This window comes from Geosmithia morbida, assembly GCF_012550715.1.
Source record: "Geosmithia morbida isolate 1262 chromosome Unknown scaffold_7, whole genome shotgun sequence".
NCBI lineage: Eukaryota > Fungi > Ascomycota > Sordariomycetes > Hypocreales > Bionectriaceae > Geosmithia > Geosmithia morbida.
Window position 1 is genome coordinate 803,751 of NW_023336194.1, and position 14,433 is coordinate 818,183.

General features: G+C 54.2%; 4 protein-coding genes across 4 annotated transcripts; 2 read left to right on the forward strand and 2 right to left on the reverse strand.

Annotated features, from left to right (window-relative positions):
- Window positions 1-3,340: 3,340 nt before the first annotated feature.
- GMORB2_7085 (uncharacterized protein) lies at window positions 3,341-4,168 on the reverse strand (the record flags this gene model as incomplete). Its single annotated transcript, XM_035469050.1, has 1 exon — window positions 3,341-4,168. One exon carries the CDS (start codon window positions 4,166-4,168, stop codon window positions 3,341-3,343), a length of 828 nt encoding a protein of 275 aa, XP_035321430.1.
- A 2,482-nt stretch (window positions 4,169-6,650) lies between these two features.
- Window positions 6,651-7,951, forward strand: GMORB2_7086 (Cobalamin-independent synthase, N-terminal domain; the record flags this gene model as incomplete). The annotated part of the gene is made up of 2 exons (XM_035469051.1): window positions 6,651-7,345; window positions 7,558-7,951. The coding sequence occupies 2 exons, from the start codon at window positions 6,651-6,653 to the stop codon at window positions 7,949-7,951; spliced, it is 1,089 nt and encodes a 362-aa protein (XP_035321431.1).
- A 2,861-nt stretch (window positions 7,952-10,812) lies between these two features.
- On the forward strand, window positions 10,813-12,082 carry GMORB2_7087 (TB2/DP1, HVA22 family; the record flags this gene model as incomplete). The annotated part of the gene is made up of 3 exons (XM_035469052.1): window positions 10,813-10,841; window positions 10,974-11,123; window positions 11,206-12,082. 3 exons carry the CDS (start codon window positions 10,813-10,815, stop codon window positions 12,080-12,082), a joined length of 1,056 nt encoding a protein of 351 aa, XP_035321432.1.
- A 537-nt stretch (window positions 12,083-12,619) lies between these two features.
- GMORB2_7088 (Mitochondrial genome maintenance MGM101) lies at window positions 12,620-14,331 on the reverse strand (the record flags this gene model as incomplete). The annotated part of the gene is made up of 3 exons (XM_035469053.1): window positions 12,620-12,887; window positions 13,097-13,653; window positions 14,281-14,331. 3 exons carry the CDS (start codon window positions 14,329-14,331, stop codon window positions 12,620-12,622), a joined length of 876 nt encoding a protein of 291 aa, XP_035321433.1.
- Window positions 14,332-14,433: the final 102 nt, after the last annotated feature.

Sequence of the window (14,433 nt, forward strand, 5' to 3'; positions counted from 1 at the left end):
CTCTCTTTCACTCTCTTTCACTCTCTTTCACTCTCTTTCACTCTCTTTCACTCTCTCTCCTTCACTCTCTGTCTCTGTCTCTTCAACTCCTATCTACCCTCCTCCCCCACTCTCCATACCCAAGATAGTGACGACAAAAAAAGAAGTGTTTCATCTTGCTTGGCAGGCATGAAGATGGTATGTATATATATATACATACATTTATTTATTTTATTATTCATAACCCATCATTTTACTGTCAAGTCTCTCTCTCTCTCTCTCTCTCCCCCTCCCTCTCTCAGCGTATACGAGGTTATGTATGGCAATGCCCGCATCCATCCCTGAGTAATACCTCATTTCTCACAACTTCCTAACCCCTTCCCCGTTGAGCGAGGAGATGCATGTCGCACCTCCTGCATCGTCCTAGGAAAGAAAAAGAGGGGAGGGAAACAGAGAGAGAGAGAGAGGGGGGGAGAGGGAGGGAGGGAGGGGGAGGGAGAGAGAGGGAGAGAAGAGGGGCCACTCTCGATGGTCCATACATGTAATGATGCTCCGTAGTCCCAGGGTCCCAGGGGAATGGCGGGATATGCGGACTTCCGCATCTCTTGTGGCCGACTCAGAAGACGGAGAAGCACTAGCCGTGCTCACGACATACTGGCAGTGCCACTCAATACTACGTGGTACCCGTACATTACAGGTATATGATCAGCTCGCCCACCGAGCCTAGTGACCGAAGAGGAATGGCCTCGCTGAGCTGGGAAGCACTCGAGGTGGGGCGGGAGAGGGGCGCCCGACCCAGCATCATCCGTCGTCGGGTTTCCCGTCGGGGACGTGCAGAAAGAAAGGGAAGGGGGTAAAAAGAAAGGTGAGATGGGTGCCAATCCGTCGGTAGAACTGCGCCTTTAGTCGGGACTACGGCTACCGATACGGAGGGTTGAAGCTGCATCTGCTCAAGCCCTCTGTCAGTTGCAGCATGACACGATACCTGCATTTCCATCTCTTCCCACTACCTACGAGATAGTCTTGATCGAGCACAGACAGCTCTATGCAACTCACCACCGTCGGCTGTCGCCTCCTCCTCCTCTCCTCTCCTTCTTTTCCTTTTTTGCGACAGGTAAGACTCCCATGCAGGACGTATGTATGTCGCGTTTCGTACCATGGCTCCGTTGCCGTACTACACATGTATCTGCTCCGTATCCCAACCCACAGTGACGGCATGCATGCGGTACGGTACTCGCACCATTCCGTCCGTTTCACGACAGAAAGAAGAAGAAGAAGAAGGAAAGAGAAATTGAAAAAAAAAAAGAGGAAAGAAAGAAGGAGGAGGAGGAGGAGGGGAAGGGGAAGAGGGAGAGGGAGGAAGGATTTTCCCCTCTATCTCTTCCTGTTCTCTTCACCACCGCTCGACCGCACAGCTGGGACGGTCTGCGTATCGATACCCATCAGGTACAGGTACTCGTAGCTCGACCCTCTTCACTAGCCTCACAAAGTAGCTCGGATGATGGGAAGCTCCATCTACTCTTTTTTTTTTTTTTTTAATTTTCCGAGCATCTATAGACTATAGTAGTAGTGGTAAGTTAGTGTCTCCCCAATCTCCCCCTCCCGTCCTTTAGCGCCCGACCTGAGCGGCCCAGAGCCCCGGTTCCGGTCCGGTTCTTCTCCCCCCCCTCTCCTCTTCCCCTAGGCTGTTGATCCTTCTCTGTACTCCTTGTGCTGCAACGCACATACCGAAGAGCCCTGCAGATCAAGAGAGAAGAGAGGAAAGAGGAAGAAAAAGCAAAAAAAAAAAAAAGGTGACCCGACAGCGTGGTTCTGCTCTGTATCGGTTCAGATGATGTAGTCTGTACACTTGATATTACTGACCGGCTGTGCTACGTCTGTTGATTCCTGTGGTACAGCCAGGCATCAGCATCAATACCCATCATAGTATATTACGACGTTATAGTAGCTGAATGGGTCCACCTGGGCTGGAGTGATGATACGAGGAATAATCACTCCGCGCTATTAGCTTCACTCTATAGTATTGCACTGCCGTCACAGGTTGCTCCTAGTACTTGTCATTATCGGCCTCCAACCCTAGGAGTGGTGAGGCACATACATACCCCGACTGTTAGGGCGCTAGGGCGCATGCACAGCAAACCCAGCAAGACGGAATTCGTCGAGAAGAATAAGAAGGGCAAGGGGAGGGGGCATCGATGCAATGAATGGCCCATGTCCCCATCCAGAAACAAGTTCGCACGGGGGCGCACACGCAGCCGGAGTATCTGACTATTTACACGGCCGTCTCCGAAGCCCTCGGGCCTGAGTCCTAGTCGCCAGGGGGGGTATGATGGACATTGTGTGTCTGCCCTAGCTTCGGTCATGTAGAGAAGCGCACAGGTCAACGAAACCCCTTTCTCCTATGCCCTAAACGTTTGCAAACACGGAACCCCTCAACTCTGTCTCCCTCTCTCCCCCTCTCTCCCCCTCTCCCTGCCTCTCCCTCCCTCTCCCTCCTTTCCCATCTCTCCTCTTCTATCTCTCCTCTTCTATCTCTCCTCTTCTGCAGCACGTTATACTGCGACTGCATCTTCCGTAGAGCTGGTCTGGGAGATGGAGGAAGATACCAGTTGGTTGCACGGCTTCGAGTTGCAGAGGAAATCCCCCAATGATCATAACGATCACTTATATACATCTAGATGCGAGAAAGTCGCAATCATCTGTGCATCCCCCCTTTCCTCGTACACGTAACATGTACAACGCACTCTGACCTTGGCCCGGGAATCCGGTCCAGCCAGCCATGGGCCACTACCGTACTGAGAGGCGTGTGCACGAGGGCTGATCTAGACGAAAACACCGGTGTATCCTACGAATAGCTGTGTTGTTATTATTATTATCCGCCATCATTATCACTATTATCATTACTATTATTATTACCATCATTATTACCACTATCACTATACTCCGTTGACCCCCACGAATATAGCTGTCGTTACTCATCACCTGTTCAACACACGGAGAGTCCTATTCCTACGCTACAGCACCTGCAGAGAGCTCAGAGTCCCCCCCGCTCACAGGTCATGCGACACATCGTTTTCTAGTCCAGGCAGCGTAGCATCCGGTGCAACCTGGACTTGCAACACCTGCGAGAAATCTACCGCCCGTTTCTCGGTAAGGGTTTGGTGTGGAAAGAGAAAAGAATGAGTCACGGTGCATGACATATGCATTGAGGTGGTCATGGCAGAGGTCAGGGGGGGGGCCGTGAAAACGCAGCATCTCATATTGAAAGTTGATCAAAGTATCCAGGAGTAAAACGAGAAAATAAAAGAAGCTAGTGAAGAGAAAAGGGAGGAAAACAAGAGAAGAAACCCTACATCACACCTTATAGGAAGAAGACCAGAGCAGCCACGAGGCTTAGTCCCAAGGCAGGCAAGGCCTTGGAAGACCCAGAAACAGGTACAGTCGGCGGCAGCACGCTGGGCGTAGGTCCAAGCGTAGGCGAAGGGGTGGGAGTGGGAGTCAGGCCCGAGGGGCCGTGGTCGTGACGCTTGTCCTCCTTCTTCTTCTTGTCGTCGTCGTCGTCGTCCGAGTCACCGTGGCCAGGAGCCTTGGTAGGCTTGGTAGTGCCAGAGCTGCCGGTGGGGAAGGCTCCGGGAGGAACGTTGGGGAAACCCGGGGGCAGGCTGGTGGGGATGCCGCCGCCACCGCCTCCCGGGAAGCCAGGAGGGACGCTGGGAACGCCGCCGCCGCCGCCGCCGCCGGGGAAGCCAGGAGGGGCACTGGGAACTTCCCAGCGCTTATCCTTGTCGTCGTCGTCGTCGGAGCTGCCGCCGCCGCCGCCAGCTCCGGGGGGGCTGTTAGGGACGGCGGGGTTTCCGTTGGCAGGGACACCGGGGATGCTGGGGACGCCACCGCCTCCGCCTCCGCCTCCGCCTCCGGGGAAGCCAGGAGGGACGTTGGGGACGCCGCCGCCGCCGCCGCCGGGGAAGCCAGGAGGGGCACTGGGGACTTCCCAGCGCTTGTCCTTGTTGTCGTCGAAGCTGCCGCCGCCGCTGACTCCGAAGGGGTTGTCAGGGGGGGCAGGGGGGACTCCGCTGGTAGGAACACCAAGACCGGGAACGCTGGGGAGGATTTCGCTGCCTCCGGGGAAGCCGGGGAACTGGGCCATCGCACCGACGCCCATGAGGGCTACTGCTGTGTCGAGACGCATCGTGGCAATGAGGGTGAATGTGTGGTGATGAGATGGGAGATGGAGACTGGAGGGTAGAATGCAGTCTCCAATGCTCCTCTTTATACTTGCTCGTCTTCCTCAACCGACGAAAGCAGTCTACGTCAGCTGACTCTGGCTTGTTGTCTGATTTCATGACTCTCCCCCTCAGACCGGATGGGGTCGGAATCCTTTCTTTTGATCCTGCCGTGTTTTGAAAACCGAGTTGAGAAATTTCCCAAGGCTAGGGAGGAGCGGATGTGATGAGCAAGTGAGGTAGCTGTTGGCCTCAGAGTTAGTCTCATAGCTGAGACAGTCGTGCGGAATGGTGGTGTTCTGGCGTTCGGGTTTCTCGATGGTGTCGCGTCATGGCATGTCTCAGCCCCCCTTGACTGAGAGATGGCAGAGGATATCAGTTCTCTCGTGTTTCCGTCTTCCAGGGGCCCAAATCCTTCAATCTTGGGCGATTCCAGTGTCGATCATTGTTGTTGTTGCTGTACACACCATCACGGCTGATGCGAGGCTTGGCTTAAAGAGGCCAAGCACGCCATGTTGTTTGTGGATGGGGGAGGGGGGTGGTCTGAGGTTAGTCCTCGAGGTGTCTTCTTTCCGCAGCACGTATTCCCAGGTAATGAGCATGGAAACACTGACGGATGTTTTCAGAAGCTACTGATGGCGCGCCCTCATACTCTTCGACTAGGACCAGGTCGAGCACGTCGACGGCCATGGTGGGACCGTAGTAGGGTGTGGTTTGGCGGAGCTGATGATATTATCGTGGATATCTGACGCAATCCGGTTTCTTATCCTTGTCTGACAGGATAGAAAGGTTCAGACTTGATGTGTGCAGCAGGGTGATGGAAGCGGGAGGGAGAGAGTTGAGAAGGTGAGCTTCAATGTCTTATCAGCAGTTCATTCTAGGGAAGGGGGGGGGGGGGGGAGAAGACATACCCTGCACCACTTGTAGGGTTTGTTGGTCGTTGTGGTTGATGGAAGAACGGACAAATCATCATCTGATGTCGGTATTCTCATCATTGAATATTATGAATTATGAATGTTATTATTGAATATCATGACTTCCTAACGGGATATGTCGTCATCTGGCTTTTCATCCTCCTCCAATTCAATTCACATCCATCTACGTGGGAAACTCACGGTCTTCCGGGGGGTATCACAGCCTACAGAAGAGGGTAGGTAGTACTGCCGTCTACATCACACAAGGGACATATATATAATAATAATACCAGACATCGTGTTCCCTTTGCAAAGATTAACCATCTCCGTTGAATGCTTAGATGCCTGTGTTGATGTACGCCGTCTACCCTTTGTTTCCCTTCTTTCCCAACGGTTCATCTTGGCACCAATGCCAAGAAGTTTCCGGCGTCATCCTGCGACTCAAGACTAGGTAATAAATATCCTTGCTTCCTTGCTATCCTCACTATTCTTCTTTTTCTTTCCTGTCTCATAGTATAATATCAGATGTTTCTGTCAAATGCCAAGTCATCCGCTTCTCAGGTACCAACCCAACAGCCGAGCTCCTCTTTTTACCCTCTTCCCTTCATTCTGCATTCTGAGATTTCTCACGTCGAAAATGGAAATGTCTCGCCTACCGTGACGAACGCAGACGAACCGCCCCCCCCGTATCCGTACGTGCGTGCGACGTGTCAATCACCGGCACTCCGTAATTATCATATCAAGCGTCATTCGGTCTTCTTTGAGTCATGTTCCCGAGGGGAGGGGGGGGGGGGGGGGGGGGGGGGGGGGGCGGATTCTCTGGCCAATGGTCTGTCATATACTACCCCAGTCAGTCACACTCCCACGACAAAGTCGTATTATAACCGTGGGAATGGAAAAGTCCTTTTCCTATACCCTCCTCTTCCCCTCACAAACCCGCACTCTGTCCCATCAAAATCGAATCATCAGGGAAATCGGTCCCTTGGGTTTTCTACAGCCTACCGACTACTAGCGTTTCTCTCCCCCCCCCTCCCTTGTCTAGAGGACCCCCTCAACAACGAATGAAGAACTGCCGGTTTCGTAACCCGATTGATCCGTTGACTAGCCACAATGAGGGGGTGGGCTAGATGACTAGTTTCCTCTGTATTTCTTCTCTTCTTTTTGTCTTCTTTCTCACTCACTTTTCGGATGTCATTGAGGTAATATTCCTAGTAGGGCTGAAGATAGGCAAAAAGTCAACGGAACTGATTTCCGAGGTAGGGAGGGGGAGGGGGGAGGGAGGGGGGGGGGATATGGAGAACGGGAATAAAATGATTTTTTCTTCCTCCCCCTCCTTCACTCTTATCACTCTTATTACTCATTACTCTTATTCTTCTTGTTCTTCTTATTCTTCTTGTTCTTCCTGTTCTTCTTGTTCTTTGTCTTTGCCCTTACCATCAACTCGCTCATATGTAAGAGTATATCCATATATATATCCATATATATATATATATATATATATATATAACCAGAAAAAAAAAAAGACCAGAAGAAAATGAGGCTTCCCTTCCATGCCGACCATATAGGATCCCTGATCCGACCACCAGACTTGGTTGATGCTCAGGCCCAGGCTGACGCAGGCGTCATGACGGCCTCGGAGCTCGAAGCCGTGCAGCGGAGCAGCATAGCCGCCATCGTGCACAAGCAGCAGGAACACGGCGTCCGGGCCCTGACGTCGGGCGAGTTCGACCGCAAGTGGTACTTCTCCGGCTTCTTCGAGAAGCTCGGCGGTTTTCGGGAGGTGGCGCCCGTGCCGTGGGACCTGGCGCGCCTGGCCGCGCCCCCCATCGCAGCCCTCCGCCGTGCCGGCCAGCAGTACATGATGGCGGCCGTGTGCGAGAGCAAGATCACCTACGACGCCGGCGCGAGCCCGTACCTGCCCAACTGGCGCATGCTGAGGGACGCCGTGGCCCGCGACCGGTGGGCGGAGTGCAAATTCACCATGCCCCCGCCTTGCTACTTCCACCTGCGCCTCGCGACGGGTAAGTGCTACGACAGGAACGTCTACCCGGACGACGGCGCCTTCTTCGCCGACCTCGCCAGGGCCTACCAGGCTGAGCTGCGCACCCTGTACGACGACGGGCTGCGTAACCTCCAGATCGACGACCCCACCCTCGCTTACTTCTGCTCCGAAGACATGCTCCAGGCTCTCAGGGATGACGGGGACGACCCGGACGCCCTGTTTGACACGTACCTCAAGGCTCACAATGATGCTATCGCCGGTCGTCCCGAGGGTCTTCACGTCGGTCTTCACATCTGCAGGGGTTGGTCTCTCTCTCTCTCTCTTACAGAAACACATACATACACACACACACACACACACATATATATATAGAACATGCTAACCCGATGTCAAAAAAAATCTATTGCACAGGCAACTTTGCCAAATCAAAGCACTTCAGCTCAGGATCCTACGACAAAATCGCCCAACGCTTTTTCACGACCCTAAACTACGACACCTTCTTTCTCGAGTATGACGACCCCCGATCCGGTGGCTTCGAGCCGCTCCGTCACCTCCCCGTGGGGAAGAACGTCGTCCTGGGCGTCGTCACCACCAAGGATCCCGCCCTCGAGGACGGTCGGGTTATCAGGGACCGCATACTCGAGGCCGCCAACGTCATCGCCGAGGGTCAGGGGCGCTCCGTCGACGAGGCCATGCAGGACATCGGCATCAGCCCCCAGTGCGGATTCGCCAGCGTGGCCGTCGGCGCCGACGGGATGACCGAGGAAAGGATGTTTGCCAAGCTCAAGCTTGTCAAGGACGTCGCCGCCGAACTGTGGCCTGACAGGCCCTGAGACAGAGAGTTGCCTCTAGAGGGAAGGGGGGGAGGATGTATATGAATAAATGAATCGAGAAGAAAAAATCGATGAGCAGTATATAAAGTTCTTTTCTTCTTACATTCTCTCTTCTTCTTATATTGAACGATGTGTCTAGTTTTCTGTCATTGCATGTCAGTTGTGTCGGTGACGAGGACCTGCTGCGGCTGGTGTAAGTGCACATCACGGGATCGGGCCTCTGGCACAACGCAACTCGGGGCCGCGCATCATCTTTCGGCCCCGGACGCGCACGGTCCGGACCTCCGCTATAGATCCACGGTGAGCACTTAGTCTCGGCCCCTCATTCACCCCTCACCCCCCAACTCCATCATTGGTCACCACATATACCCTTCTAGAGACAGACAAGTCCGGCAACAGGTTACCGGTCCCGAAGGGCTCACATGTGTAAAGGGTCCACGACCCCGACAATGTTTGAACCCGTTCCCCTTATTTTCCTCTATTACTGAATATCGTCCATGTTATTCCCAACAAGAAAATTTTTCTGATACGCCTCACACCAAACATGGAAATACTCCAAACAGCGGCTGCCTAGTCGGCCTGTCTACAGCCGTCTTTCTATCCCACTGCAAAGTCCCTGTCACCCTGGTCGGGCGTCGCACGGGGAGCGCCGTCCACTCTCGCGCCATCAGCTACACGACACGTACTAGGGAGCTGCTGCAATCCGTGGGCGCATCCTCGCATCTGCCAAGCAGCATGTAGTGGATCAACGGACTACCCTGGCGTGTCGCCGTCGAGAGCTTGGCAGGTAAGTGGATGGAATGAGGAGCAGGTGCGGACCCAGAAGCTGCCCACCCATGATAAGGGCGGACCTTGCAGTGGCGAACATGATGCTCTTGCTGCGGCTCCGGCTACCGTCTGCTCTGTCACCCGAGCGTGACATTGCCGTAACCCACGACAGGGTGTGAGCCTGTTCTTCGGGTTGCCCGGCCTACTTTTGGCGAGGATATTGGCATAGTCGATGCCACGAGGCTGTGGGTCGCTCGACCTTTGCTTCCTGGGCCAGGAGGAGGGCATGCCGCCTGCCCAAGGCGCCGCAGGAACGGGCTGGTCAGTCGGGGACCAGGGCGCCCCACGTTCCCCTCGTGAGAAGCAAGTAGGAGATCTCGTCGCTCGATTTGTTCGGGAACGCGTGGGTCTCCGCATCGACAGACGACGGGTGGCGGCATCCTGTCCTCGTTACTGCAGGACAGGTCAAGCCCGTCTCTGTGCATGTTGGGGGGGGGGGGGACGAGGTCATCGAAGTCAATGGGGGAAATCTTGAGCGCACATTTGACTTGAGAAGCATGGTTCCGTCCTGGTCAGGCCTGGTGGGTTCGTGGCGTGGAGGTCGGTCAGGCCGCTCAAGGGACGGGTGAAGAAGGAGCTGCGGTACAATTCCAACGTGACCCTTTCCATGGTGGTATTTGCAAAGGAAGTCTGGATAGATGGAGACGTCGCTCTATATAGATTTGAACAGTCGAAGCAATGGATTCTAGTCGAGGAGCACAAGAGCTGAGATCAAGTGGCAGCCTGAGGTTGACCATGGTTCAAACTCTCGAGGCAGCAACTCTCCAGGTTGCTCCTGCCTTTGATGAGAGACACGACTCACAAGGCTGCCTAAGAAGATGGAGAGGAGGTATCCTCGTAGCGATAGTACGGGTATGGGTACTATCACTACATGTACAGATTACTGCCATTCGATATCCAGTAGTGATAACCGTAGTGACCGTAAACGTAGCAGTGTTTGCTATACGAGATTGGTTTTATTTAGTTCTGTCAGTTGTTGATTCTACGTGTAACACTAATACTAGCTGCGGTAACTTACCCGGGATACGTCACCGGGTGTCAGTCGTCATCATCGTCTCCCCCCCTCCTCCCATGCTCCCATGCTGAACCGATGCCGTCTTGGCTGATTGAAGCCAACGTTTGACGGAAAGAGGCGGCGAGGTCAGTCTGCATCGCGCGTGCGTCGTATGATCAATGCGTACGGAGTGATACCATCTGCATCCGTATCACCAGCAGGATCGGATTCTGCTGGAAATTCTGCTGATATTGAATGTTGCTGACGGTGTGACTGTACCTGCGTCTTAGTGTGTATTGCGCTCTGTAGCAGTATTATTATCAATATTGCCGGAGGGCGGTTAGTGCGCTTTACCAGTGATGCTCGCCACTGTAAAGCAAGGGTGCCGGTACCCACCTACTCCGTACGGGCCGGGGGGAGAGACAGATGGAGAGCCGGTACTTCCATCCAGGCTCATCATACGGATGTCACTCATGAGAACGATTATGAAATCTTCGGGGATTTGGCGATACTTGTACCGTGTAGAGAATGAATCCTGCCCTTTTCCCATTCCTACGACACGCTCCCGGTGCAGAGTATCGAAGATCACTACAAGCCTATCGGTACTAGTACGGACTCCTATCTGTATTGTATCAATCCGCATGCGGGGGACCCCTAGAACTACTTGTAGAACCCCACCACCGGCCACCACCAAATCCAGCACACGCCCAATCCCTGCCCCTCACAGGACACCACATGACGCTCGTATCTCTCTGTGTCTGTCTCTCTTCTGCTCCTCTTTGCCATCATCTCACAATCCTATTCCCATCTCATCTTCTACTCTTGTCTTTCTCCTCCCTCTCCCTATCCATCTCTTTCTTCATCTCCTCTGACTCATCTCCTCCTCTCTACCATCTTCTCTCTCTCTCACTCTTCCCCATCTATCTGTTCAACCCGACCCGTATCCCCTCAACTCTGCCCAGAGGCCTCCTCTTCTCCATATATCACCAACATCACCCCGCCCAGGCATCCGAGCCATCTTGGCTCAACCTACTAAGCCATGTTTGACCTCTTTGCCATGCTCTTGTCGTGAGTGTCCCGTCTCCCCGACCGTCGCACCCGACACCCTTCATTCGCTCCCTTACCCCGCCAGACGTCACTGCGCAGCTAGCTACTAGTAGTAGTAGCTAAACGACAGAACCCCACCGCTGACCATGACAGCTCCGTCACTTCTTTTCTCTTCCCCATATTCGCATCGTACAAGGCCCTCAAGACGTCCGATCCTGCTCAGTTGACGCCATGGCTCATGTACTGGGTTGTATTTAGCTGCTGCATGCTAGCTGAGTCGTGGGTGTCGTTCATCCTCTTCTGGTATGTTCACCTCTCCGTCACCTTTCCCACTCGCGGGGGAGACCAGCCCAGCTGACGCGTACCGCCTCCCCCCCCTCGGCAGGATCCCGTTCTACGGCTACATCAGACTCCTGTTCCTCCTATACCTCATCCTCCCCCAGACCCAAGGCGCCCGCGTCATCTACCAGGAGAGAATCCACCCCTTCCTGCAAGAGAACGAAGCCGTCATAGACGACCTGATCGCTACGTCGCACGACCGCATCAAGGCAGCCGGGCTCGTCTACATCCGCCGGGCCATAGACTTCATCCGGACCAAACTCCTCGGCCAGCCCCCGCGCGACGACCCGCCCACACCGCCGCCCACGACCACCCCCCAGGGATACACGCAGAGTCTCCTCGCTCGCTTCAGCGTCCCCGCAGCCCGGTACACCGGCCCCACGGACGTGTATAGTCTGCTCTCCGGGGCCGTCAACGCCGCCGCGGGTGTCGTCAGCAGTAGCGGCAGCGGAACCCGCTCCGCCGCCGCCGGCGCATCGCCGTCGTCGTCGTCGTCGTCCCCTGCCGACGTCGTCATCCCTCCCGACCTGCAGTCCTCGGGCGACAGGATGGACTTCATCGCCACCCAGCGCGAGAGGCTGAGCTCCCTGCTCACCGCCCTCGACAACGAGGCCCTGAAGCTCCAGCAGACGCAGACGCAGACGCAGACGCAGGCCGGCAGCTCGAGCAACGACGACGAGGAGCCCACCCAGCGTCCGCCCAGCGGTCTGAGCGCCTGGAGCGGCCTGAGCAAGAGCCGCAGCGAAGCCGACTTTGAGAATATAGAGGCCGACAGCGGTACGGAAGAGGAGATGATTGCGCGTCGACGCAGAAACACACCCGGCGGCGGCGGCGCTGCCAACCCTGGTGGCTGGATGCCGTGGGATTGGTCTTCGAGCTCGGGTGTGGAGAGGCAGCAGCAGCAGCAGCAGCAGCAGCAGTAGGGGCCGGTTGACGAATTCATGAATTTGGTAGGAGTAAGGCGCTGTGCTAGATTTTCTTCATCTTCTCTCTCTCTGTTGCTCTCGTTGGAAACTCTCTGGTCTGTTTTGTACTGGTCACTCCTTTTACTGGTTTTCCGTCATCATCATATGCCTGGCTCGCGGGATATGAGGTAATAATTCTGGCTTGAAGAGCTCGATGCATAGGAGACATCCATGGAAAAGGCTGTCTTCTCATTTTCATTTTCTGTCTACCCACATACCAAATTTCAACACTGCTCCTTGTTTATTGCGCTGGATCATATGTTGTATATATATATATATATATCTATTGTTGCGTATCCTGAAAGATGAAGGCGGGTTTGGCTTCCCACCACTATTGTACATTTCTTGTTATCATATCGGTACATTGTCGACTTGCTTCCTCCACTTGGCTCCGTTCTTTTTTTTTTTTTTCCCGATCCTGTCTTTCGCAATTGTACATGGATTGTGCGACGACGATGCAGGTTACACGTCTGGTTTCGTGCGTGCATGAGCATCTCATGACAGCTTCCAAGGGTAGACGGGATCAACCTGGCCAGCCTTGAACCACATGATGCGCTTCTTCTTGGTGGTGGCGTGCTCGACCCAGGCCTCCTTCATCTTTGTCTGCTTGAACTTGCGGATGAATTCCGGGTCCCAGAGCTCCGAGGCGATTCCCAGGTCCTTGCAGCATCGCATGAGGGCGTTTGACTTGCAACCTTCGATGGCGGACGGGAGCTGTTCGGGGGAGAAGTAGGAGTTTTCTCCTAGGGCCTGTGAGACGAATCTGACCCATTTCATGTCAGTATATCATTTACAGATTCTCTTCTTCACTTCTTCTCCTCCTCCTTTTCCAATTTCCTTCATCCCCCAACCCCAAAACAGTGAGTCGGAAAAAGGTGAAGAGGAGAGGATATATATATAAATATATAAATATATATATATATATATGTGTGTGTGTGTGTGTGTGTGTGTGTGTGTGTGTGTACAACGCACCTTCCATCCACGATAAGGGCATACTCCCTCGTGACAATGTTAGTCTCGACCTTTGGTTCTCCCCTGGGAATCAGACCCCAGCCCATGGGACCGAACGCCTCGTTGAGACGCCTCCTGTACTTGATCTCGGGGAGGTAGATGATGCCTTCGGGCTTGACCTCGATGTCCTTCTCGGACAGGGGCTTGATCAGGGTGGCGTACTGCTCGCGCGTGACGGGCTTGGTCGATATACCGTGGAAGCTGGTCGTCCAGCTGATGTTTTCGCCGTCCGTCGCCTCGGTCGACCGGTCCGGGTTGCTGGCACGGTAGAAGGGGGCGGCAGCGGGAGCGGGAGCGGGAGCGGCACGCGTCGGCGTCGGCGTCACAGTCTTGCTGTACTTGTACGTGGGCTTCTTGGCGTATGTGGGCTTGTTAGCAGATGCTGCTCCTGTCGTGGTCGCTGCGGGTGCGGCGTCGGCGGCGGCGACGGCGGCGGCGGTGGTGGTGGTGGTGGTGGTGGTGGTGGAATCGCTGGAGTAGAAGCGGATGTGTTGCTGCTGCTGCTGCTGCTGCTGCTGCTGTGATTGACGCAGTGTGCGACTGACGTTTGGAGAGGCTGCACGTACAGCTCTGCGGAGAGGAAGCATTGTTGTTGATGTTGCTGGGTGTGTCGTGTGTGTGTGTGTGTATGTATGTGTGTTGTGTGTTGATGTAGGAAGCAAAGGGGAGAAGCTTTGGTGCACAGTTACCTTGAGGGGGGGGGAGGTTATCTTTTTTTTTCTTTTTTTCTTTTTCTTCTTCTTCTCTTCCCACGCGTTTGGGATTCGTGGCGTACGTAGCGGGCTCCCCTACGTGTTCGCAAGCCCGAATCACTGGGATGGTTCAATGAATCTAATGATCACCAAGTTTGCATTCTTTTTGAAATACGGGGTATATATATATGAAGTATATATTATGTTCTAGAGATGAGTACACGTTACAAAAATATCTATACAGCTCTGAATCTCCTTCCCAATCTCCCACGCACCCAAACCCAGGTCTCATGTATCCTTGCTCGATGTGCGCGTGTCATTGCCGTGCATCTTCCAGCACTGCTTGAACTGCTCCATCTACAGTCACGTCAGCACCTGAATCCCGGATAGACCGCAGTGGAAGAAGAGGAGGAGAAGAGGAAGAATGATGGATGGATGCTGGAATATATGTACCTCGGCTGCGCAGGCTCTCCAATCCTTCTTTTCAAAGTAGCAGTCTGTCATTTTTGCGTTCTCATCTGAACAAAGTGAGCTTTTTGTGACCATCTCTCTGCCTCTCTGCCTCTCTCTCTGATTTACCTGCGCATCCAGTGCTGAAGATTCGTC